The 27511-nt window shown below is 42.0% G+C and overlaps 1 protein-coding gene across 6 annotated transcripts in view; it reads left to right on the top strand.

The window, feature by feature from the left end:
- Nucleotides 1–4780: 4780 nt before the first annotated feature.
- The window catches only part of L3MBTL3 (L3MBTL histone methyl-lysine binding protein 3), a 79093-nt gene continuing 56362 nt past the window's right edge, over nt 4781–27511 (top strand). For 2 of the 6 annotated variants that reach the window (XM_083855996.1, XM_083855992.1), the window contains exons 1-2: nt 6875–6989; nt 14821–14932. In XM_083855996.1, coding sequence (XP_083712122.1) covers nt 14831–14932 — 102 coding nt within the window. In that variant the 5' untranslated portion in view covers nt 6875–6989; nt 14821–14830. The other 4 variants (XM_083855997.1, XM_083855995.1, XM_083855994.1 and 1 more) reach the window with 4 other exon arrangements.

The following is a 27511-nucleotide window of genomic DNA, read 5'->3' as shown; positions in this document are numbered from 1 at the left end:
TTATTCACTTCCAGATATTTTTCAGCAGCAGTTACGGATCTAAAAATTCTATAAGCAATTATTAAAATAACCCCTGCTTTTGTTGCCTATTTCAACAGAACTGTTTTCCACCTAAGAAGTGAAGACTGCAACCCTTTCTCATTCAGCTTCTGTTCCCGAGAGTGATGTTTATTCTGTGCTGCCTCATCAACTTGCCTTCTTTGTGCATATTAAAAACACAGCCTTAGCTCTCGGAGTGACTACTAGCTTTTGGATGACAGGTCTGGAGTATCCAGCCTGAACACAATGTCCAATGTAATGCTCTGCTGCAAGGCTGTTATAATCTCACAGAGTCAAAGCCGCCTACTATGGGAAATGATAATGGCCCTCATATGCAGAGTGTGCCCACATACCTTAGGAAAGAGCACGTATGAATACAGTTCTGTGCCAAAAAGAGCTGTGTGGTGGTTACCCTCTTACCCACTCATAACCACAATATTGCTCATTATTATCCCTTAAAACTACATCTAGGAAACTCCGTTTTAAAAGATGGAGTTAACAGCAAATCTCCTGTTACATCCAGGATTGCCTGACACAGGCTCCTTCCCTTCTTCCCCCTTTTCCTTCTTGACCCACTTATACTCTGTTTGCCCCTTTCCACACCAGCTGTCTTCCCCTGTGGTGTGTCTCTTTTCCTACTACCTGCTCCTTTCCTCTCCCTCAGGACCTTTATTCTTACCTGTTTCTTTTGGCCTATCATCCATTCCAGACCGCATAATCTCTGCTGTATCTTCATACCTCTTGTCTCTGGAGCCACATCCTGCTTCCTTCAACTCATCAAGATTTGCCAGTGCTCCAAGCCCTTCCCTAATGTCCAACTCACATGTCCAAGCTTCTAACTTTGGCCGCCTTCTGGTTCCAGAGTCCTCATCAATATTCCTAATTTGCATTTGACTCAGTCTTACAAATTACTTTTTCTGCTTTTACAACTCATTATTCTGGTCCAATGCTCCCCAAACTCTTTAGATGCAACATAGCTCTGTATTCACTCCTGATCTGACAATCCCATAACTTCCCTATCTGCCTTAGAATTTGTTTGGGATGAAGACCAACTCTGGAAAGCTCTGTAGTCTTGCCACTTTGTGAAAGCAGGAATTTTCAAAGGCTTCATCAATGTCTCCAGAAACAAGCTCTCTCAGTCTCCACCTACAGTGGATCCAGGGCACGTTAGGCCAAAACTTCTCTGGAAAACATTGCAGCTTCTTTTAACTACTCATGCTCAAGCCTCCTTCCCAGAAAAAAGGACTGTTCCCCACCCAAGTCTCACTCTGGTAGGGAGTTGGGATGCAGCCAGGCAGCCACACAGATCTGAAAGCTAGGAAGTATTACTGGCTCTCCATGACACTTGAATCAACTTTGATAATTATTCTGAGATTAGTTGATTCTTATGATAGTAAGTCAATCATTATTTCTTAACATCAGTGTGTACATCAAGATCTCTGGAGAGGGAGACAGTACTGTTGAGAGGAACTGGAATCACCATGGACTGCAATTTGCTTGCTTCAACTGGTAAATGAGCACACGCACCTTCTCTCTTCCTTCCCAACTTCTTAAGGCTTTCACATTTCAATTTTCCTGGCTTACATAACTTCTTCTTTTTTCTTTTTCTTTTTTTTTTTCCAGTTATTGCCCTCAAACTCTCCTCCCTGTTCTCCAGGTTGGGGAAGAATCACATGACAGACTGATGACTGTTGCTGGTGAGAAAGGTCATACAATGAGCTGCACAGGTTACTAGAAGTGTAATAAAAAGTCTCATGCAGGTTTTTTTTTTTTTTTTTTTTTTTTTTTTTTATTAACAAGGCCTTCTTTAAGGCATGTTCATCTGTAGCGTAGAAATCAAGATCCTGGAAATGTCAAATTATTTGGTAAAATATTCTGATTCCTTTTTTCTTGGTTTAGGTAGATACTTGCTGAGGAACCATTGGATCACACAAACCCAATATGCAAACTGAACGGATAATATACATTATTTTGCTCTCACCCCCCTAAATGGTACTCAAGATTTGGATTTTGGAAGCCATGTATATGGATGTTCATGCACACGCTCTTAGAAAAATAATCACTATTTGGCTACAGCACAAACACCTATTCAACGAGTTACAAGAATACTCAGAGAGAGACCAAATTTAGCTACTCCAAAATCTGTCATTAAACATACTGCCAAAATCATATTAAATGCCATACTTACATATAGAAAACAAGTGTTAGAAATTCTCTGCCTTTGGAATACAGATGGAATTCTAGTATTAAATAAAATGGCAACAGAACTAATGTTTAAAGAGCATATGTGAATAATGTTTAATCTATTTTTACTCAATGAATTTTTATTGACAAAATAATGGGTTTATTACACATCATGAGCTGACACACTGTGATTAGGGCAAGGATTGAAGAAGAGACAGAGAACAGAAGGTCCCTTTATTAATTTCGTAGGTCCTTTTATTTTAATCAAAGTTATCAATTTGATCCAATAAAGCAGCTATGTGCTGTTTCAAAACCTTGGTTTCAATTACTACTTCCAATATACATCCTTCAAGGAGCTTTTCCACCTGTGTCATCTTTCTCTGTAAAGGGCTACACTCCTATATCATTGTCACATATATTACTATTTTTCCTTTAAATTTTTCAGAGGAAAGAGACAAAGTCTTTCTAGCATAAATAAAATAATGGCAGATAACTAGTTCAGTTGTACTCTTAGAAATGTATTTTCTTAACAGGGTATGTTATACCATCCCCCAAAACGTCAATATCATCTGGAGAATAATCAGTACAGGTCAAGCATCCTAAAGAGTTTGAAATAACACCAAATTGCACCATTCTTTGAGTATCTTCTGCAGAGCCCAGCTAATTTAATGCTACAATAGAATAATCTAGTTCTTTGGCAACTGTCTGACTTAAAACATTTCAACAACATTGAACACTGAGAACATTGAGAAATAATTTTTTTAAAAGTGCCGAATTACTTCAGTTACAGTTTATTCTTTGTTTCTAACACATAAATTTCCTCAACTAAAAGTTCACTGGTAGAAAGTAGGAATTTTCTTTTTTGCATCTGTGTTTTAGAAGAGTTAAAATATATGTTATCACTAATTATTACAATTAGGTTAATACTGTTTTCTGTAATTAGTTTCTAATGAACATATGTTTATTGATGAAAACTGCAGCTTATATGCAATGCCATTTGAGCTGAAGGGGTGTGAGAAGCCTCATCATTGCTCATCATAAAACAACTACAATGTATTTTGCTTAGGCATCAATCCTGCAAATACTTATTTGTGAGCCCCATTTTACTGCTGTGAAAAAAAAAATCATTTAAATAGACAGAAACTGTCAAGATAGTATGGTAAAAGCCTGATTGAACTGTCTAAACATGGGCATAGTTTAAGGGAGCAGAGTTGTCAAGTTTGGTTCTTAAATATTTTAACACACATTCTGAAGTAAATACTCTAGTGAACAGAAGCTGAGGCTAGGAAGTCCTGTCAGAAATGGACCATCTCTATCCTGTGTCCAGTGCAATGCCATTCCCATCATGGGGATCCTACGGTAATAAAGGATGCCTCCATATCTAAAAGGTTGTACTTAGTCTTGTCATTTGTATTTATTTCTATTGATATTCAGCTGATACTTATTACTGGCTGCCTATTAGTATTTATTATTATTTCTGTTCTAGTAATTTGGGCCAAAGTTGGAAGTAGACTTGTAGAAGAGAGGGAGCATATATAAAAGCAAGACAAAGCTTGGTCATTGATCATTACTGGGATTAACAAAAAATGTATTGAGATTTTAGAGTTGTTTCAAGAGATAGATAATAATATGCCAAACTATCAAAAATTCAGAATTTACTTTGTCAGTCTTTACCTTTAGGACAGAATGACTTTAGAGAGATGCTGCGTGGTCTGAAAAAATTTAGGATTAGTATAATTAAGATTGTATTCTCTGTTGTTTTATACTTTGCCTCAAACTACATATATATATATGTATAGACAGTTTTTAAAGTATCATATTTGCATCTGATCACAATCCTCCATCCTCCCCTTTCCCAGTACCCTTAGGCCTCATACAGGTCTATGCTGTCTAATGTTCTTTTGCTGGCAGATGTCCTTGCAGGTGAAGTCCATCCTGGGCAAACCCATGGAATAACATGGAATAACAAGTTTTCAGTGTTTTCTGAACCAGGGACAGAAAATAAATGGCGATGACATTTGTCTTTGGGAATACAGGGCACCGATGGCGGGTATTCAAGCAGGTGGCACATCTGAGGCTACTTTTACTTTGTGAGCTGGCTGGGTTGTAACCGAGGTGAGGCCCACCGCAGGGATGTGTCCATAGCGAACGAGCCCGTGTTCCGGGAGCGCACAGGAGCCCTCGGCCCATCACCCGGGGGATGCCCGGCCGGTCCCGCAGGACCCGCACTTTCCCCACTGCTGCCCAGCCGTTCTGCCCCTGCCCCAGGTCTGCTCTGCGCGGAGATGGGGCCAGGAGCCGCAGCCGGGCTCTCCCCGGTCCCACCCCGCCACCTCAGCGGCACCTGGCGGGACCCCGCGGCCGGCCCTGCCCCTCCCCGAAAAGCGGCGGGGCGTTATTTTTGAAAGCGCCCAAAAATAGCGCGCGGCTGCCGCACAAGTCTCCTTATTATTCCTCCGGCGTCGGCAGTAAATCGGGGGAGGATGCGGCCCGGCGGAGCCCCCGGCGGCGGGCGCTCGGGGCAGGGCGATGCCCGGGGCTGCGGGCGGCGGGAGCGGGCCGGAGGAAGAGGAGCCGCGGCGGCGGCGGCGGCGGCAGTTTCCCCTTTCCCCAGCCCTGGCTCCGCGGGCGCATGCTCACTGTGCCCGCAGCCTGGACCATATTTGTCAGGACTACTCGAGAGACGGAGAAAGAGAGAATTTGGGGGGGTAAGGAGCGGCGGGTTCCGAGCTGATCCGCAAGCCTGGTTAGGGAGCCGCGATGGCAAAGGCCGGTGGCGGGTTTTAATTTCCCCCCTAGGTGAGGATGAAAGTTAGAGAGAGCGCGAGAGATAAAGGCAGAGACGCACCTCCTCTCCCTCCCTTACGAAACGTATCTGGGGAAGGGGAGGGGGCTTCTCCCCGACCACCTCGAGCAGAAAGGATGGAAGTTAATGCCGGGTAAAGTGGGCAAGTGACTCGCAAGTGGCTGGGGAGCGGCCGGGGCACCGGGGATCTCACTAAATCACAAGTGTACGAGTGTGAAAGAGGAACAAAAGAAAGAGAGAGGTGCCTGGTATTTCTTTTTCTCTTCCCAAACACATGAAGGGAGTACATGTATATATATATGCGCTGTGTATTTATATACATACACAGGCACGCACGCACGTATGTGTATGTACATATATATATACACGGGGGAGGCAGCCGGGGAAATGTCTTTGGGGGGGCCTTTTTTTTTGGGGGGGGGGGGGGGGGAGTGTGTTCCGACGGGAGGGGGAAGGGAAGGGGAGAGACATTTTGCAGACTTGCCCCACCAATGAGCTTGTCAGTTGGCTCCATTTAATGACACTTACGGGGCACCGCCGCGCTGTTGGAACAATGTGATGCGGGTGCCGCGGCCGGGCGATGGGGGGGCCGGGGGTGTGTGAGCGCCGGGCGGGAGCGAGCGGAGCCGGGAGGGGAGAGGAGGGAGAGAGGAGAGAGGGAGGGGGCTCGCTGCCACCCGAGCCCCCCCGCCGCAGCCCCGGCTCTTTGTTCGCACAGCCTGAAGGACGGGGAGAAGTGCGGGCTGCCGGGGGGCAATGCGCAGCCGAGAGGGGTGCGGAAAAGGGTTTTTCGGTGGGAAAGAAGCGGCGAGCGGCGGCGGCTGCCGGGATATACCGGTTGAATGTGCCGTGGGTGCCCGTGTGCGAAGGCCTCTGCCGGCGCGCAGCGGAGAGTTTGTATTTTCCGTCGCTCCTGCACTTTGTGTGATTGTGTGCGAGAGATATTTAAAATATAATCATCTCCCAATTTCCGCCATTTTGGGGAAAGTTTGCACACACACACACATACACATACAAAAAAAAAAAAAAAGGCAAGCTCGTAGCAAATTTTTTTTTTTTTTTAAGAGACGAAAAAAAAAAAAAAAAAAAGTCTTTTGCTCGAGTGCTCAGTTCCTGCCTCTGTGCGGTGCGTGCGCCGCGCTCGCTGCGGCAGCAGACATGTGAGGCGGCGGGGATCGGCCCCTGCCCGCTCCGGGCGGCGTGCGGCGGCGGGGCCGGCTCCTGTCACCGCCCGGGGGTGCCCGGGGGCTGCGAGCGCACACACACGTGAGTGCGCGTTCTGCGGGCGGGGGGGGCCGGCGGGGAATAGGACGCGGCTTTTCTGTGATAAGTTGCGCGCTCTCGCCTCAAGTGCGGCCGGGGTGGGGGAGCGGCCCCCGCGCACACGCCCGTCTCTCCCTCCCCGTCTCCGCGGCAGCCGGTGCATACAACAACAGGATATAGGCACACTTGTTCTCGCTAGCGCCTGTGGGGCGGTGTTTTTTTCGGGGGGGTGGGGGGGGGGCGGCGGAAAGCGATTTTTTTTTTTTTTCGGGGGGGTTGGGAGCGGCGGCCGACGGGAAGGCGCTCTCTCTCTCTCCCGCGGAGCGGCCGGGGCTGCCCAGGGGCTGCCGAGGGGCTGCGGGCCCGGGGCGGGCGGGGGGCGCCGTGTCGGGCCCGCTCCCCACCCCCGTGCTCTCCCCCCTCCCCGTCGGAGCGGGCGCACGCCAGAGCGTGAGAGAAAAAGTTGCAGCGCGGGGCCGGGCGGGGGCGAGCCCTCCGGGGAGGCGGCGTGTGCCGGCCCCTCCCGCGGCACGGCCAGGGGGGACCGCTCCGCTCCGCTCCGCCCAGGGATGCCCGGAGAGCCGCTGTGCCAGAGCCCGGCAGAGAGCCCCCGCAGACCCCAGGGAAAATAGAGAGCGAGCCCCCCTCCTCCCCCTCCGTCTCCTCCGCGCTGGGGGAGGGGAGGAGGGAGGAGAAGGTAACATTTTTTTAATTTTTTTTTTTTTCCTTTCCACTCCGAGGCAACCTCCTTTTCCCGGATCCCGGTCCCGGGGAGGGGAGGGGGGAGGCGAAAGAGGGGGGTGGGAAGAAAAAAAAAAAAAAAAAAGCGAGGGACCCGGTAAACAAGCAGAGTCCCTCTCTCGTTGTGCAACTTCCTCAGGAACACTTAACACCCAGTTCCTCTCCCAGCCCCGCTCGCACCGCGCTCGCCCCCGCGGCCGCCCCCTCGCCGGGCCAGGGGGGCACTCTTCCCCCGCTCGCTTTAATTGCCCGGGGCGGGGGCGAAGGGAAAAAAAGGCAAATTCGGGAGGGGAACGGCGAGACTCGAGAGCCGCTTTCCCCGAGCGCTCCTCCCGAGCAGCCGGGCGGCCGCTTTTGTCTCGGCGCCTCTGCCCGAGCCTGGGGAAGACGCGGACCTGAGCCCGGGTTTTCTCTCCAGAAAGTTTCAAGTGCAGCAAAAAACACGGCGCAAAAACTGGCCAAGGAGGGACCTCTGCTGGTAGGCCGCGGGCTGCCGGCGCCGGGGAGCGGCGGCCGCGCCCGCCGGGCCTCCCTCGCCCTCTCCCTCCCCGCAGCGTTCCGGCCGCGCCGCGCCGGGAACAGGGATGAGCGGGCGGGAGCGGTACGGGAGGGAACAGGGATGGAGCACGGGATGAGCGGGCGGGAGCGGCGGGGGGCGCGCCCTTGTCCCACGCCAGAGCGCGGCCGGAGCCCCCCGGGGTTTGGGGCTTGGGGAGCGCTGCCTGCCTTAGGGGGGCCTGGAGGAGATGCGGCGGCATCCCCCGGGGCGTGGGGCTCACGGCCTCTTTCATGTGTATTTTAATTACCTGCGCTTCAGCAGCGCGGTGTGAAAGCTTCACAGAGAAAGGCAGCGGGAGTTGCGTTTTTAGTTTTGTTCTATTTTCCGTATTTCTTCCCTGTAGTTGAGTGGCACCGGACCGATTTTTTTTTTTTTTTTTTTTTTTTTTTTTTTTTTTTTTTTTTGCTGTTTCTACTCATGAATGGATGCTCAGTCGTGGGTGCTAAAAATCAGGTGGTGAGCATAAATAAAGCTCATGATATATAAAAAGTTCGGCCTGTGTCGTTTTAGGAAATAGTCTGTGCTCAGAATTGTGACACAGTTTTCTTAGTGCGAATCTTAAAGCTCTTCAGGAACCGGTGTTTTTTACAAAGAAAGTTATCTCGTTCTCAGAAGTCTATACAATGAACATCTGTAAGAGAGAAACTCCCTGAAAGCAGTGGCTGAAGGCAGCAGAGCTTTCCCCTTTTATCTGGGTGGTGCTGGGTAGGTGTTATTTCCCAGTGAGACCTCAGCAGTTTCGGCTGGGCTCCAGTTGGTCCCATGAACTGGTGCTCACTATAGTGGAGGTGGCTGGAGCAATTGTCTTGGATGGTGCTTGTTGTTAGTTGGGCAATTGTAATAAACTCTGGTTTAGTTTGTGGTGTATGTTTCACCTTCAGTTTACTGACTTTTTTTTTAGATTATTATTTTAAAAGTTTCAATAACTTTTGTGGTGACTTCTTTTCCTCTAACTTGTTGAGTTTTATTTGGCATCACCTGTGAAGAGAGATGGTTGAGTTTTTTGTGGGCTGTTCAATTTGCTCTCATCTGTTTTTTAATACTAATGGTAAAGAGTGTGATGGATTGTGGGTGATGGGTGTGAGGAATCAGTGATGAGCTGGCGTGAGGCTTTCTGAAGAAAGTGATAGCATGTCTGTAGTCATAGCTTATTAATGCTCCAGTTGTAGGACTGCTCATCACAATGGGAGATGTAGCAGCTCTTTATGAATGGGGGAGGAAAGAAAGTCTATAAATGCAGTAACCTGCTGCGTGTGTTTAGGAGCTAGAAAAGGTGAACTAATGGTTCATGAACAGCAGAGCTTATGGGAGCTGGTAATAACTGGCAGATGAGGAAGAGGAGGGCATGAGTCACACAAAAGGGATGCTCAGATGTATACTGACTTAACTTTGGGTAGGAAATAACAATTTGAAAGAGGAGGTGTGAAGATTAGGTGCTGGTGGTGTCTGCATAGGGGAAGGAAGAAGGAACAAATAAACAGAGAAGTTTTTTGTAACTTGCTGTGATTGGTTTTTGCTTGAACCTGAGCAATTAAGGGAATTTAAATGACAGGATTTCAAAGTTGTTGTGTGCAACTCTTACTATCTGAGTAGGTTAAATCTTTCCTCAGGCCTCCACAGACAATAACAGAAATAAGAGGACCATAAAAGCTTTGCAGAGGAAGTACTTCTCTAGTGTGAGGTACAGGCTGTTATAAACAAGGAAAGGCTGTCGGTGGTAAGTTTCATTAGATGACAAAATAGCTTTGGCATTGGGTAACTATTGTTGCAGTGTTTTGTGGATATTTGAAAATGAGGCTGTAGATGAAGGCTGTGTGTAATTGTTACCCAGTCTCTAGCAATGGTACAGCAATAACTCTGTTACCTTGCTGGCAGAGACCAGATTCGGATCAGGAACAAACCTCCTTTAAGCACTGCTACAGACCCAGGCTCCATAGTATTTTAATGCTTTTGTGGCTAGATTCTTCTGTAGGGGGAAAAGGTAGAAAGCCAAAATATTGAGAAGCAGGAACAAACATACACAGTAGCCGTGGAGCATCTAGTAGTCAGAAGAATAGCAACAGATAAAAGTAAATAATGCTTAAGGGGACATCATCAATAGGAACTCTGGTCCTTTTTCTCTTGCAACCTTTGGATGGCAAAGAATTTTAAGCTGTGTCCCTTTTGTGAGTACATAAAAAAAAACTATGTATCTTATCATTAAAATACCTTGCTTGTAATAAACTTCATGAGCAACAGGCAAAGTAGTGAAATTTACTCGAACAACTTTTCAACGCAGAGAATAGAAACATGGCAGAGCTAGTAGTTTCCAAGGAATGAAAAATGAAATTTTTGAGGAAAATGTGTGCCTGAAAATACTTATTTTAATGAAATATTAAAATAATTTAACCTTTAAACAGGTACAAGGAAAAAACACATTAAAATGTGGTGGGTAGCATCAAAGAATTTTACCATTTCCTGCACTGTTCCTGTTGTGGTTGTTTTTCTGTAAGTGAAGAGTCTGGTGCAAAAATATGAAGGCTGAGTAAGAGTCAAGTGTGAGGTGTGCTCAACTCAAAGAGAGGACTGTGAAGAGAGAAGCAGGGCTCACCCCAGTGGGTTTACAGTCAATCCGCTTTGCTTTTGCTGTCATGAAGCTCAAACTTAGTACTGGTGTCAAATATCAGACAGATTACACTGCGAGGGGTAATTCTGCTTCATGTGGCTGTGGGAGTGTAACAAGTCAGTGCTGGTAATATTCACATTCTTACATGTTAAATGAAACTAAACTGAGTATCCACTTGTCCCTGCTGTCTAGAAGTTGGTGTATTTGCAGTTCTGGCACACTGAGTTCTTCCTTTCAGATCCACTTTATTTTCTGTATTTACTGGGAAACTGTGTCCTTTGAACTTGTGGATGCTGCACCAGGCAGCCTTGGAGATGTCCAAAGTAAAAGTATACAATATTAGGACAAAAACTCTAACCTGTTGCCTTTGCTTCTGAATGCCCATCAAATGCTGGTGTCACCCAGTCCAGTGGGGAAGAGGGACCATGGCTTGCCTGCAGAAGAATATTTTCTCTCTTGGGATTTCTTTTTCGCTTGGAACTATTCCTTAGTGTCACTTGCTGTGACCTCCCCTGGGTCTGTGTTCCCAGTTTTAGGTCTCCTCATAGGAGCTGTCAGCTGGAGAGTGGATCAGTATGGGGGCAAATCTGCTAGGCTGTCTTCTCATGGCAGCTACAGAAGTCCTCAAAAGTACACACAAAAATACACAGAGATGCGTAAGAAGAAATTACAAACTACTGCAGACATGTTGTGCCAGTCTGGCAATGATGACTGGTGGCTTTACTGCTGAACTCTGTCTCTGCTGCCCAGTACTGAGTTGACCCCCCTGGTTGGAAATCATACAGGCATTTCACAGACAGCATCTTAGATGTTAAAAATTTGGGTAGGGGTCGGGTGGTTTTTCAAAGCACTGACTGGAAGAAAGACACCTTTTACTACTTTCTGATGTATTCACTATGTAAGTGAATTTGAATTTGTAAGTCTATTTGGCATATTCTGTCGTGCTTCTTTGCTTTATATCTTTAGACAGTCTCTCACCAGATGAAACTATCTAATTTTTAGTGCTGTTATTCTCAGTAAGTATCTCCTCTGTGAGGTACTCATTTATTGTTGAACCTGTTGGTAAAAATGAAGGTTTTCCTAAAGGATGTCTCTTAATCTTATTTAATATGCTTGTTTATTTTAATGACTTTATTGCATTTGTCTGAAACAAAGATAATGTTGAAATATTAATATGCAGCACGCTTCTCTTATGACCATGAGGACTGAGACAGTACATCCCTAAAGGTAGATTTTGGAGATGCTTTTGGAAGATGACTGCTCCAAGTTCTTACTATTATGTACTTTCCTTCACATCAGATGGCATTCACTGACAGGCCCCTTATTCATCTAGTATTTTTACTACTTCTGTGGCAGTAGAGCAGCAGAAATGATACTAGATGAAATCATTATAGAAGGAGTTAAACTAGTTCAAAGAAGTACATCAGAGCTTTAGAGGAGTAGATAAGACATTCTTTAGTTTTCTTTGTTCTGAGATTTAGATGTAACCATTGCAATGAGTTCTTCCTTTTTTAGTACCTCAGTGCTATAACAATTTTATTTGTCTGTATCTTGTTTCTTACTGTCATTAGGAGAGGGATATAAGCCTATCTTTCATCTGTTCAAACTCAGCAAAGCTGGAAACAGATATTTTGTTAAAAGTGATTCCTTTTTGTAAGTTAATTTCTATCCTCATTGCCCTGTGACCTTTTCATTCCCAACAAGAACACTTCTGAAGGCTGCAGAATGTGAAAGGTATACGGATTGTGCCTTTGACTTTGAGTTAATTGCAAAAGAAAAGCAATAATGAACGTCTTTAGACATCTTCAGAGTGTATCATTATTGCTGTTTGTTACCTGAGGAAAGTTTTTTACTTGCAATTAAGTCAGAATTTGTATGTTTTCTTGAGACAAGTATGCCCTGAACATTTCTGTTACCAATTTTTCATCACCTTTCATGGTTTACTCCTTGCCCAAGTAGGCTAGACTCTTAGTGTCCCACCCTCCATATAATTTTTGTGTCTGTAATGAAAGTGGCACTATGGGAGATGACTGCATCTGATGGAGCAGCTGTGCTGTCCGATCCTCCTTGCTCTGTGGTACAGCAGCTGCTGAGAGGAAGAATTTCTCCACAGCCTTCCAGGTCTTTTGCTGACTTCTGTCATACCTTCTGCAGAAATCGTTGGAGCATGTTTCCTGTAATAAAGCACAGGGGGGCTGAGTGAAGTGTCCTCTAAATAGAATGATAATTTAAGATTACTTAGAGACTTCAGTTAATGCAGAACACAGCTTTGTGTTTGCTTAGCCAGGCTAATCCTGGGGAGCTTGTTCCACCAATGTGCTTGAACCAGCATGTTTTGTGTCCTTAAAACTTCACAGGTGCCTGGAGAGGTCCCATTTTTTTCTAAGCGACTTCTTAGAAGCTTGGGTCCTCTGTTTTTGAGGGAAGGCCTGTGCTTCTGCCGCTGTGCTGCAGTTCAGTTTGGTCAAGCCTGCTTGAACTGGTTTACAGTGGTACTTGGTACTCAGATCAAGCAGAGATCTCAAGTTGTGTTGCAGGAGCTTGCCCTGAGGTAGGATGGTGGATTTTGCTTGGGAGTGATTTTAAAAGATGAAATCTATGGCTCTGGGGAATTTCTCAGTCTGCAATGAATTTGTTTAGATTTATTGATGTTTTGTAAAATGAATTTTTGTACATTGTTTGTTATGGTTTTCAATACTTTCTCGCAGAGAGTTACCTAAAGATGAGGAAGACACATTGAATCATTTGGTTCTTCTTACTTAAAACTTGTCATGTGAAAAACATGAAGTTTTCTCAAAGAGCTCTCTGTGAACCCTGCATACCATATGAAATCAAGGGGAATGCAAAAGCTTTACTCTTACAAGTGGACACTGACTGAGGTCCAGCTCCTGTTATCTTTTTGATAACTGTGTAGTTGCTGTAGTGTAATGAAAGAGCTCATGGAGTAAGCTGTTGCTCAGGATTTTAAAGACTTCTGCAGAAATGAAGAGAAAACCAAGAAGAAATGAAAGGGACATTGTGTACCCCAAACCAGACTAGTATGTGTCTGTAGTGATGATATTACAGCGATTGAGACTATTTTTCTGATGAATGCAATGTAAATTCTATTGTTTTTCATGCATCTAAGTTAACTAAGTGTTTTTCTCCTGAACCTTTGAATAAAAAGCTTCTAGATGACCTGAGTTTACTTCTGCTTGGTTTGCATCTTTTTCTGTTATTGGAGTGAACAAATAACACCTTTTGGGTTGTTTGTTGTTTTTATTTTGTTTTGTTGGGGTGGGTTTTTTTGTGAAAAGTCAAGATCTCCAGAGATTATTTGCAGATTCAGAGTGGGACCTAAGTTAGAAATTAGATTTTAGAAAACAAGGTTAAACTTTGAGGAAATTCTTTGTCTATTTGAATTTCAAATACTGATAGTTTCAGCAAAAGTTTGCAGTCTCCAGATGGGGGTACGAGCCTTAGAAAGTGTTCATTTAAAAGTTCAGAGTTTACATTCCAAAAAGTTCAGAAAGTGCAAATTTCAAAAGTGGTGAGGTTTTGCTAATAGTTCACAAACAATGACAGCTAGTTTTTGCCACAGATTATTTCAGCTGCTAGAAATAGTGCAGCCGTTCTTCAGGAACAAAATTAATAAGTCAGATTCCACATTGAACAAATAGTAAGTTAGGTGCCAGGCCACAGATTTAAGGATTGCTGGGTTTGTGAGAAGTGGAAAGGAAAAAGTTGGTGGCCCTCACAACTGACTGCTAGAAACACTTGCAGTTCAGTGCCACTGATGGTGTGTTTGTGGCACTGACAAGTGGTGAGCTGAAGCCAGGGGTCAAGTGCAATGTACTGCTGTTGCTCGTTCAAATTTTTTATCACATAAAGGGATGTCCAGATGCACTATTTCTGAAGATAAATATTATCTGCTCTGCATTCACTGTTCTGAAACAGAGGAATCCAGTAAAGTCAAGTCTTGCAAAGCAGTCCGTTTCTCTGGTGTGTATATATATATATATATATATATATATATATATATATATATATATGTACATGGAAATAAGTTTTAACAAATGCAATTCAAAATTTACTGAAACTGTAGGGAAACAGATAAAGAATATTCAAGTGTCCCGAGTTGGACAGGAAACTGACAGTTTCAAATTAATTTTGAAATTTTAATTTGGACTTGGGTAAAGCATTCGCATCAGCATGCTATCCAATATTAAGGAAATGCAGTTCTGTTAATCAGTGCTTAATGTATTTATTAAAGGCATGCATTTATGCCTTGCCTTTCTTAAAACAGATGTTTTTAAGTGTACTTGACATGTTTTCCTCATGTCAATTTATTTGCAGTTTGAAATTTTTCTTTTCTCTCCTGTACAGCCCCATTGCCTCCTAGTGTGTGAAACAGGTATTATTTTCAAAGTTTTAGAAAGATTTTCCCCTACTTTTATTACATCACATATATTACGTACATCACGTATAGTATCCTTGTCATCAGTTGTCCACGTTGCCAGTGTGCAGAGGGAAGCATTTGATACAAATCTGTAAAATGCATTAGAAGAAGTATCTGGTGATATAAGCATTAATCCACTTACAGAATTTTCAGGTAACTTTTTTTTGATTTGTTTTTTTTTGTAGTACATGCATCATGAATGAATCTGCCTCTAGTGGAAATGGTCAGGAGTTTGATGTATTTAGTGCAATGGACTGGAAGGATGGCATAGGTACTTTGCCAGGAAGTGACCTAAAGGTAAGATATGTACTTTTTTCAATAACTGAAATAAAAATGTTAAATGACAAAAGAAAGCATTTGAAAAGCTGGTGTGTAGGTATCTGCTTTTATGAATAAAACATGAATCTGCAGTTCTGAGTTAAGAGACTGTAGCCTGTTAGGTTTTAGTTCTGGAGTTTCTTGATTCAGTTTATGGTGCTGGCTCAGACAGCCGTCATCCCCGTAGGAAGGCATAAATTAGCACTGCCTCACTATACAGACAGAATTAATCAAATGCACAAAATCCTGAAGAAATCTCAAAAGTGTGAAAATGCAGTCCACTTAGAGCATTATATTACTGTATCACTAAGAATTTTCATGCTGTCATTGACTCTCACGATCTTACATTCTTAGGTCTTTTTATTTCTAAAAGTAGTTTATTTTTGCTGTGCTTTTGTCATGTGGGTGCCTAGAAAGATGAAAAAAGTGTGTGCTTCTGAGCGGGTTGCAGTTTAGAAATTTGAATTATATTGGAGTAGTAATTTTGCTTACATTTTTCACACCGGTTTTGTTTTCTGAAGTAAATCATAACTCTTTTGTTTTCAGTTTCTTTTTATTTATCTCATACTTTTTACTGTCACCAGAAGGTATCCTTTGCTGTGCTTGCAATTTTGATATTAGACACTGTCTTGTACCTATTTCCTCTTGATTAAAGTCAGTATTTTCATATAATTCAAACTAATGTATTTTGTTCATGGTTTATTTTTTGAAAGGAATCTCACAAGAAAATGTGTGACATTTAAAGCAACTTTTTATCTTTTGGTGCCTAATAGGATTTCTGTTGTTGAGGTGGAAATTTAAAAAATGTTTGAAATTTGGGACATGCATGTTGTGAATGTGTTTTTGTGTTGGTGTTTAGGTTGTTTGCTTGTTTGTTTGTTTGAATTTTTGCTTTTAGTCACAGAACAGTAAAATAAATTTGCAGAATAATTTTCTTTGCCACCCAGACTGAGTACCCCAGACCTCAGGGCGGCTTAGATCAGGTTGCTCAGGATTTGGTTATCTGCAGGGCTGGAGATACCACAGTCTCTCTGGGCAGCTTGTTCCAGCTTTTGTCTACACTCATAGTATTTTTTTCCTTTTATGGCTACTTTGTGGGAATTTGTGCTTTTGTAGCTTATGCTTGCTGCCTCTTGTCCTTCTTCTGTGCACATCTGAGAAGAACCTGGCGCCATCCCCTCTATATCCTCCCATTAACTGCTGGAAGACAGCAGTAAAATCTTAAGACTGAGCAAATGGATTCACTCAGCTTATTTCATGTCATCTGCCACAGCCCTACCTGCTTTGGTGGACTTGCTGCAGTATGTGAGTAGTAGAAGAAAGGCTGGTTTCTACAGTGGCCTGCATATGGCCTCATCAGTATTCACTGGAGGAGAATGATGTCTTCCCCTGTGCTGCTGGCTGCGCTCTTGCTCAGGCAGCCTGGGGTGCTCCTGCCACCTTTGCTGCCGGGGCAGGTTGCTGCCTCATGTTCAGCTCACAGGTGTTCTGCTCTCAGTCAGTCAGCCCCTGGTGTGAACTAGTGTGTGTAGATACTCTGTGACAGGTGCAGGGCCTAGGACCTGCCTTGGTGGGCCTTCATAGCATCTTGTTAGCCCATCTTGTTCAGCTTATTAAGGTTTGTCTGAACAGCAAGCCTGCCCTTCAGTTCATCAGCCATTCCCTTCAGTTTCATAGTTTGCTTTTCCTGCCTGTACTCATAGAGAAGCCTTTCTTGTTGCCTTTGGTAGTTTATTCTCTGGCTGAGTTTTGGATTTCTTAATGCCATGGCTATACACTATAGCAATATCACTATATACCTTGTCTATGAAGTTTTCTTTTCTGCATTCTGCTTACCTCCTTTTCCTTTTTAAACTAAGTCAGGAGTCCCTGGTTAATTCATGTTGGCCTTCATCCACATTTGCTTAATTTCTTGCACATTGACATGCCTCATTCTCCTGATGTGAAGTCCTTGGAGAGAGAGACAGATTTCCTGGACCTGTTTACCCTTTAAAACAGTCTCCTGTATGATCCTGCCAAGCACATCTCTGAACAAGCCAACATGCCTCTTCTGAAGTCCAGTGCTTCATTATTTGTTTCTCTGGCTTCTTTCAGGACTTCAAACTTCATAATCTCATGTTAGTGATGAAAACCAAGGCTGTGATGAGCTTCTTCATTCCTGAGCAGTTCTGTGTTTTTAAGTCCAGGCTTTTAAAATTTCTTTCCATTTTAATATGGAACATTGTGTTGAAGGGAACCGTAATACTGCAATACTTGGGCAATACAAAAGGGAACAGTGCAGGAAAATATAATAATCTCATATAAATCGCTGGTTTGTGCTTTTTTTCAGTTATGGTTACCCTGTATTGAACAAAACTAAAGCAAAGTTTGAGTCACTAATGAGTAGAAGAATGGGAAAGTTTCCATGTAAAGTGAGGGAAAGGAACTGGGAGGTAGCTTAGGGTAACCTCCAAGAAATCATGTAGAAGACTCTTAGCTATGTCCTTTTCAGGAAAACATGAGCTTAATTTTAGGGCTGCACTTTGGATTTTTTAAAATTTATTTATTTTAATATGGAAACAAACATATTTGATTTTTTGGACAGAGATTCTTTCTTTGGTCCAAGCATTAGGGGAGGTGGATTCAGAGATGGAATAGTAGTCTACCCAGAATGGTGAAATATACAGAGTATTGGTCAGGCAGCTCCTTTTTGGGTTATTTGGTTATTATAACCTTTTTGGATTTTGGGTTATTATTTTAACCCCTCTTTGGTTATTATTTGTTTGCTTGTTTGCATTTTGTTAAATACAAAAGCAAGGGCTGAAAGGATGAAATTGAGCCATTTTAAATCTGGCTGAAGGAAGAATATTTTTTAACAATGCAAAATTAGCCCAAGAAGGTCACTGTACTGGGGGACATCAGGATTCAGTGAGAGACTAGGTGTTCACACAGATACAAAAACAATTTGAGCTGTTAAAATAGTAAGGACTTTTAAGCTTTTATAATAATTGTGACAACTCATTTCAGGACTGCTTCTAAACAGTGATTGTTAAAAGGGTGACTAATCATTTGAAATTGTAAATGTGATCATGGAAGATGTTTTATACTCTTTGTGGAATTCTCAGAATAGGTTAATGAGGATTATTTACCTGAACTCTCTTGATCAGAGTATTTTACTACTGTGTCCTGAACCTAAAGAAAATGACCTTACATAGCAGTTACTTATTGTAAGCCTGTGTGTGTCTTTTAAAAATTGTAATAGACTTGTTCCATTAAAGGTATGAAGCCATTGTCAGGTATTTACATTGAAATGCACTTGAAAAATCTGGTGAAAACACCGTAGTAGTAGGATACTTAAACACAAATGTTCTATTTTTACATCTTGATAATAGATTAGAATGTCTGAGGCATTTTATAACAAATAATAAGCAATAACTTAAATATCCATTGTAGACAATGTGTTGTTTAAATTCTCACATTTAGTTTTTTCTCTTGCTAAAATGATAGGGGAAATTGAACAGTCAGATTTGGTAAACTGTATTGTATCCGCATATTAACATTAAGTTAGGCCTATAACAAAATATTGTAATGCTGCTTTTTAATATAGACATTTTAGGGAGTTACCGAATTGAAGTCTTTATTTTTAGTTGTATAAATCATGTAACATTTGCTTGTCTTTACTTCTTGCATGATAAAGTGTCATGCTTATTTTAACGTATGCATGTTTTAAGAAATCTCTTTTCTTGTGTGCTTTATTAAAATCCAGCCTGGGGTTGTCAGGCAAATACATATGACCAACCATTCTTTTTAGAACCACTTCATTTTTGTCAGTATGAGTTCCTGAATAACAAAAAGTTGGTAAACACTATTGTAAGTAGAGCAAAATGTTTTTGAAACATTTAAAAATAACTTTTCTCAGTGTTTTCTTATAATTTCTTAAATCTAGCTTTTCTTATGGCACAGAAAGACATGTAAATCAGGAATAGATACTTGGATTAATTGTTTTTGTTAGGAAGTCTTGTAGGCAGTTTCATGCCTGCCAGACTTCAGTGAGATGGGCTGCACCAGGGGGCACTCACTTCCTGGTCTAATCAAAATAAGGGAGCCAAATCAGATACCAAGCTTCCATTCTCAGCCATGCCACAGTCTCTTATTCTGCATCTGTTTCTATACTAGTAAAATGCTGAAAATGTTCTTTTCCTATGACTTTGGGCACTGTTAATTGTTAGGGTTTTGTCAGTAGGAGAAGGCTGTGCAAATACTTTCTTACACAAATTTTGTTAAAAAAATCTTCGGCAAAAATAGTTAACACTCCTCAAACACTGCTTTGAGCATGCTGTATGACAGATAAGTAGTGAGTAGTTGTGGAAAATGCTAGAATTTCAAATTACACAGGGAACAGGGAGAATTAAAAATTGTACAGTATGATGCACTGAAGACTGTGAACAAAAATTTTAGCATTGTATATTAGTTCTTTCAAGATGTTTAAGTAAAACAGAAAACTTGAATTCCAGTAGAATTTAAAATAGTTTACAAATTACAGAATGCCTTCATGTGGCAGGCAAAGTAATGTATGCTCATCTGAAAAACATCAATGCTTACCAGTTACTCTGCATGGTGTGAATGTAAATGCGAAATGCTTCTCTTTTTTTCTCTTTTTTTTCTTTTTTTTTTTAAATCTCTGTGCTGAGTGCACACAGTAGCACCATGGCTTCAAGATTTAAATATACTCATTAAATTGGAAAAGCTGTAATAATTTACAGTCACTTCCTACTGCAAGTGACAGAAGTTTATGAAGTACTTCTTAATGCCTTTTCTAGCGCTGTGTTTGGAAAGTGAGCAGTTATAAACTGCGTGGACAGAATTTTGGTTATTTCCAGCTTGCAAATTGTACTTGAGCATAAAGAAAAAAAAAGTAAAATTTGATGATGAAGAAATTAACCTGTAAATAAAGTTGGGTAGCAAATATTGTAGGAAACCAAACAGAGTAGTGGCACTGAATGGTGGAATAATGGCCAGTGGTGTTTGGTATTTCCTGCAGTGCTGTAAAGAAGGTAAGAGTGATTTGAATTGCTGTGTTTCTGAAGGCAGGGGTGCAGCACCTCAAGGCAGTAAAGTACATCCTTCCACCTGCCTGTTCTGCAATTGTGTTCAAGCTTGCCTGAGATAATGAATCGATTTTAGAACAACTCATTTTCTCACATTGTTATGGAAACATCGGTAGTGTCTCAGGCAATAACTTCGCCCAGTGCTTTTTCAGTGCGAAGCTGTTTCTGTTCTCTCATGGTGGCGTGTGCTGCCCTTTGGATCTGGAGAGACAGGGAGAGTCCATGAGAGTGGTGTCCGTGGGAAACATCAATTACTGGTGCCTGGTTAAATCACTGCTGGCACTGGGAAGGTGCTGCTCCAGAGAGAAGACGGATTCCCTTCAGGGAAAGCATAAGGAGGAGAAAGCAAAATAGATGGGAACTTTCTCTGACCATGTGTGAGCCCCAGCAGATCTACCTAGTGGCCTGGTCCTTTGCACATGAAATTAGCTTCATTCCATTGCAATCTAATGTAATTAATTAGCTCTTGCTCTGCTTCATTGCCATAGATTTCTGGTTAAAACTTTGCAACGTCATAAAATGAGTGAATCTTATGGAAAGAAAAAAAAAAGACAAAAAAGGAAATTTCATTATTGAAATTATTAAAGCTGCAAAGGCAAGAAATTCTAGATTTAGGTTTACCTTTGGATCTTTATTTGGGTTCCCTTGTGTGTATTCATAGTAGTCCTCCCTTAAGTGATCACATGGTATTTTACCACCAAATCTCCTGTGCTATTTGCTGTAGATGCTGTTAAACTTGCAAGCAACTGGGCAGAGGGTTTCAGGAAGGAGAAGGAATAGTTTTGTGATAGCTGCAGGTAAATCCCACACAGGAACCCTTAGCACCTCACTTGTTTCTGCTGCAGCCTTTCTGTGCAGTGCTAAACAACTCACTGGGACCAAATTTTTAGCAGGTAGCCATTTATTATTTTTTTTTTTTTAATTTGTTTGCTAGCTTGGGCTTCCCATGAGATACTAGTATTTTGAATTTAGAAATATTCTGGCCGAAATAATTCGGAGCCAGGGTTGCCTTGTAGGTCAACTTCTGGATCAATAAGCGTCATCTTGGCAGGCCTTGACTTCTGGCTCTGTTGCTGATTTATGTGTCACCTTAAGAAAGTCTGTTTAGCTGCAATTTCCTACTCAAGTGGAGATAATAAGGCAGACTGAGTTTGCAGTGTAGAGAAATCAGTGGGAAGCCCTCTGGTACTGAGATAATTCTTGAGCACTTGAAGTGGGTTGGGGGGGTTTGGAAGAGCCTGAGGAGTGTCTAAGAATAAAGTAGATAAACATAACTGCAGACAAGACTGAGGTATTGGTATATACTGGGGAAATGTCAGTCTCTCTTGCTAAAGGGATATGTTTTCTGATGGTACCTTAGCTTTTTGTTCAGCAATGATGAGAGAATGCTGCTATTATTTTTATTTTTGGAAGGATATAATTTGATAGCAATTCCTTCCTGCTTGTGCCTGCCCAGATAGGAAAAAAACCCCTTTCTTTTTGGATGCAAATTGTTCTCTCTTCTTTGTTACTTCAGGATTAGTCTATTGCAGTGTCACTGAAGCATCTTAAAATCAATCCAAGATTGGTGGAAGTGCTTGACTTTCTTGCTGACAGCATCATTCTAGGGAGAGTGAGTCTGGCCTTACCCCTTGTTCGTGGTGAGGAATTTAATTTCTGCTGATTATGATTTAGGGAGCCCTAGATACCCTGTGATCCCACTTAAGTTTGTCTTTTGCCATACTTGCAGAGTAGCAGTGTGCAGGCAGGATCCTTTCTCATCATTGAAGAGGCAGAATTGGCAGGTGCAGGAACACATTTCCCCAATATTCTCTGTTCTTAAAAGAGTCAAAATTTTGTGACGAGGAAAGTGTAAGGGGCCACGTGCTTACTGAGTGCTTTAAAATAAGTTGGGAGCAGAGTACTCAGAAGGATGAAGAACGACTAAGGAGAGGCTTTATTTTTTTTTTTTTTTCCCTTTTATAAGAGGCTGAGAACAGAGATTTTGTTTCAGGAGTTACTTTACACTGCATTGTAACAGTAATTGCTGGAGTGCCTAAAGCTTTTTTAGATACGTGTTCTTTGTTGTACATTGGGGTTTTTTTAAAAAGAAAATAAACAATCATTCTGCTTTCAAACCATGTAGAGTAAATAAGACTGGCTTTAGTGCTTGAAGAAAGAGTATAAAAATACCAACAGCTGCCTCATTTTTCTGAATGCTATTCAGCCCTTGCCTGGGGCAGGGGTTCTGTGGAAAAAGTAGTATGTGATTGGGCATGTAAAGAGTGTATCACACACACAGGGAAGAGGGGTCTGGTTGAATGGACAAGCTCTGGCATTTAATAACTTATTCAACAAGTAATATGTAAAAATAGTTTGGCGTGTAGCAGGATGTGGTTGGACAATTCAATGGTGACAGATAATTCCTTCACTTTAAAAAGGCTGTAAAATGCCAGAAAACTCTGATTTATTTGAGAGTCCCGCTGAAACCACTGTGACTAAATGTTGATTAACATCAAGAATGATGATAACATTCTGCTAGTGAGAGATCAGAGCGTAGTTCTCGTATCACAAAAGTCCCAGGTGTCAGCCCTCTTGACAAACTGCTGAGGAATTCTGCAACTTTAAGCTTAGCTACTTCATAAGCATAAAGACTATTGAGCATTTACTCAATTTACTTTTGTTTTGGATAATAAAATTTTTGCAGATTTCTTCTGAGCATGTCCACAATCACTGTTGTGCTGTCAAGATTTGTTTTGTTGCTGAAGTTACTGTCAGAATGCAGCAACAATTGTCTTTATTGCAATGAACTTTTTGTCCTTGTCTTGCCCAGTAGATGGTGGTGTTGGCTGATTTTTCTAATTTATTTTAAAGCTGTGCATTAACATATGTGAGGGTTTCGTTCTTTTTTTTTCCTTTGCACTTCAGTTGTTTTTCCTTTTCTTTTTGTCCTCCCAAATAATAATTTTACCATCTATCAAACAACAGAAACTTTTATTCTGATTTGATACCTGTGAGAACAGAGGAGATCTTTTACATTCTTAAGAGGGCACAAGTAACAGCAAATATTTATAGTCTTATCTGTGTTGATCTGAATTGGACACATGGAACAGTGGGGACTTAATTTGAAACTAGATTGTCTGCATTTGTTCCCAACAGGTTTGAGTTTTTAAGAATTAATCTACAATATGATAGACATTTTGCATTGTTAGCAGTTTTTGTTCATCCCACATAAGAGACAAATGCTCAAGAGTACTTTTATGAAATGCGGAAAAGAGAACCAAAAGCCCTTTTAACATTCAGTTAGCCCTACATAAAACTACAGTGTCTTCCAGACAGCAGGATAAGGCAAAGAACTTCCATTAGAAATGGAAACTCTCTAAACCCACTGGAGTTATGTTTTCTCATGTTCCCTGGGATTTTCATGGTTCAGCAGAGCACATGGTGGGCAAAGAATGACAGGCTGAACAGGAAGGTGGAGAATATTTTCATAAGAACAGAAGGACCTTGTGCTTAGCACAATAAAATGGAGATTGAGGAGGTACATAATTCCTTGCTCTATCATATACCAAGAGAGTAAGTGTTAGGGTACTACAGCTACGTAATCCATAGGGTAATGTGGCTTAAGAAAAAATGGTTACAAACTGACCATGAATATGTGGAAGTTAAAATAAAAAAATTAAGCTTTTCAAGAAAGAAATTCAGGAATGGACTTTCAGTTCACTGGTAACAGAAAACCTCTTTGCTTCTGAAACATCTCTGAAATACTTTGTGTGATACTATTGCTTGCAATAGATAAAGGCTTTGTATCAGTGGCTCATGATACTTGTTTCAGTCCTGTGTAGATTTTCATACAATTTTGATTTTTTTGAAAATGTTTATTGAAAGTAATTTTAGTCCCTCTAAAAAAACTTAGCATGTGGACAGACAGAAATGGTTCAGAAAGTATTGATAATGCTTGATTATTATTTATTTAAGCCTTGGCTTCCCTCAGTATGTTCACTATCTGTTGAATGAATATTAAAGTTTTCCTGGGGATAAAATTAACGGTCATAAAAGATGAAGTTTTAGTATATTAGGGCATCATTTCCCAAGAATGTGAAAATGTATCTCAGCTCTTAGTGGAAGGAATTTCTAATGAGGTTTAAAGGGAAGCTGCTGTTCTTGATCCTTGTGGAAACTGCAGTCAAGGCAGCTGAGTAAGTTCTGTGTTGTATACTTACCTATTAGCAGCTGGACTCTTCCTGCCCACTCAGTTACAAAATGTTTGCATTAAAAGAATTTCAGTCACTTGAACACGTGTATTTTTGCCCTTGTTGCTTGCTTGTACATGAAACTTTGGAAGTTAAGTTTCCTATCCAGATGTTATATTTATTCCTGTTTATCTTCATGTGAATTTGTTCAGGAAAGCTGTTGAGGTTTCTTTCTCTTCCCTTTTGCTGTCTGATCTTTTAAGACAATTGGCTTCATAGTGTGGGACAGAGAATAACCTTAAGAGATTACTTAAAATTTGCCAACAGGCATTTGACAAAAATCAAGTGGATTGAATTTATACCCAAGAAGCCTTATAATTTATTCTCTTTAAAACATTGAAGTGACAAAAGTCAGTCTTTTTTTGTGAGTTTATTTATTAAGTACTTGGTTACAGCCTAACTTTGTTTCTGTCAAGAGGAGTTTCACTGTTTGATGCAATGAAGGCAGATCAAAGGTAAATCCCTTTATCCAATGTCATTTTCTGTATTTACTTAAGGAGTTTAGTGACTTGAAAACAAATTTTTACTTCTCAGAAAGCTATGGATCCGTCCTCAGAAGCTGGCTCAATGGCGCTGTTTCTGTCCCTCTATAGCACCTGCTGTGACATTTCAAAATGTCAGGACACCTAGGGAAGTGCCTGGGAGGACTGCTCTTACTGTATTTTGGCTTGGAGGAAATATTATGATGAAACCTTTACTTCTGGGTTTTCTGTTGCCTACATTCTAAATAGAAGAGACTTACAAATGTGTTGAATTTTTTCACAGGCACATAAACTACCATTACTCTAGATCCCTTTTTGTCATGCTTCCAGCAGTATACGCTACTTGGCATGTCGCTCTGGCAGCTCTTATCCTGTGATGACTTTGTTCACCATGCTGCTTTGTACATCGATTTATCCTGCTTTTAAGAAGTTAACCTTCGTCACAAGCTGTTCTTGTCTTGTCCTTCCCAGCTAAAACCAGAGTATGACTTCCCAGGTCTGAGATGGTGTTCTGGTTGGGCACAAAGAGCTTGGTGTGTACATTTAGTGCTGTCGCTGGGGAAATAGCGAGTGAGAGCAGACATGAATTCAAGTTTGCCTCCAAACAGGGGCTGGAAGCCTCTGACACCAGTAAAGGCAAGGCTGCAGGCAAAACCAGGAGTTACAGTGATCAGTGAGGCAGTGCCCAGTCGGACTGTTGTGCCCTCCTGCCTGCTAAGGCACTGGCAAGTTGTCACTCCCTGTCACTGGGACCATCTTAGATCTTAGCTAGCTGTTGAGGAGCTTTTTCTTAATGGTTCAGCTCTTGCTGCTGTTATCAGCCTCAAGGGAAAGAGTGGCTGGGAGTGGCCTTCTCTGCAGTTATCTGTCTTGCATTGTTTGGTGCCTGTCAGTCAGCAGTTAGCCCCCTGGAGCCAGAAGGGCTGGCAGGTCACTGCATTACCTGCAGTGATGTCCTTGCATTCCACAGGAGGCCCCGGTGGAGGAGGAACATGTGTGTGGTGCCAGGTTGGCCATTAATTGAATCATGCAGAAATATCCTAGGTATTTAGCCATCTCTGGACTGTTCAGAAATATCTTTGGTACATGGATGTTCCAGCTGATAGTGTATGAAGGGAGAGTGGGAGAGAGTTTTGAAGAGCTGCTCAGTAACCTCTCTGTGCCCAGTCTGCTGGTAGGCTGCAGTGACCTGCAGGTGTCTTGGCTCATGTTCACAGCTTGCCTGCTGTGAGACAGCTCTTGCAGAGTTGGAGCTCTTGAAAGCAAGGAAGGTTTTCTCTCTAACATCCACCTGTTGCAGAGGCAGCAAAGCACCAATTGCAAAAATGAGCTTAACAAAAATAGGAACAAGATTGAGTGCGTAAGTCAGCTGTAAGACTCTTCTGAATAGTAACTCTACTGCTTTTCTTTGGGTGGAACAGCATGAATGTCTCTCTGCAAACTGAAGTATCAGCAGGTGGTGTTTAGTGCGTTTGGTTGCCTTTCAAAGTTGAACTCATGGTGTTTCAGTCCAGATGGATTTATCAGCAGTTTGTCCATGCTTTCATATCTGTTGTGAGCACAGCTGATTGCAAGCAAAAATCTTAGCTCCAGCCATCATATGATTGTGTGATGGCCTCTTCTTCCTTTCCATCTCCCCAGCTTATTATTTCTTAGCTGTTCACATTCTTTAGGACCTGTTGGCTCTTGGCAAATGTTAAGGCTGGAAGGACTGTATTAGTGAAAGCACACTGCTCTGGTGTCACATTTGCTTGCAGCCAGAATGGCTTATTTTCAGTACTGTGCCATGGCAGGGTCCAAAGTGAGGGGGTGTGATGTGTTCAACAGCCTCTGGAAGCACAGAAAGGGTCAATGTAGTGCTGGGCAATTGTTCCTGTTCTCATTTTTCCAAAGTAAAGTTTCCTGACCAGAGAAACAGAAATAGGCTCCATGCTATGGCCTTGAAGGAATATCCTCTCTGGTGGATGCTGGGGAGCTTTGAGGGACTCTCTGGGATATAATTTTCCCTGTTGAAAGCTGTTGGTAAGAGCACCACACTGATAATGACCTGTTCTGTGTGGCAAAGGCACCCCTTCGCTGTTCAGAGCAGACGATTAGGAAAAGAACACTGCTTTGAGCTAAACCTATGTAACCAGCTGGGCCTGCAGACCATGCAGTGACTGAGAAGCAGAAGTTATTTTCATGTGGTAGTGCTGTAATCACCACAGCATTGGGAAGAAACTTTTCTTCTGGCAGCAGGATGGCCGTAACTCGCGGTGCTCCAGTGTAAGCACAGCAGGTGGGGCATTGTTGAGCCTTGCGTCTGGCTGACAGTAATATCACATTCAGTGTGTAATTAAACACCTCATAAACTGCCTTGAGATGTTTGTTTATGTGAGCTTTATAGTGGAGAAGTACTGTGTTTTCAGGGATGCTGAATTTTCTGTACTTTGTGAAGCATTTGGTATGTGATGTTCATTCAGCTCCCCTGTCTTCAGAAAGACTACTCGGAGTCTGGAGTGTGTATTTTGCTGGCAGTGAAAAACATATGGTATGGGGATGTTCCCATGAATTTCTGTTACTGGTTTTTTTATATGTGTGTGTAAGTTAGATATTGGAGGCATCTGTATCAGTATCTATTATAAATTAATATTTATAGATACCAAAATGAATTTGCAATTGGCTTGGTAGAAACAAGAATTGTTTTTAACTCCATGAAGATAAGCAGAAACACAGAGAAAATAGCGATGTGGTGAGGACACTATGTAATAACTATAT

The sequence above is a fragment of the Zosterops lateralis genome, assembly GCF_965231275.1.
Source record: "Zosterops lateralis genome assembly, chromosome: 3".
Taxonomy (NCBI): Eukaryota; Metazoa; Chordata; class Aves; order Passeriformes; family Zosteropidae; genus Zosterops; species Zosterops lateralis.
Note: the sequence above shows the minus strand (reverse complement) of the source record. Positions and strands in the feature narration are given on the sequence as shown.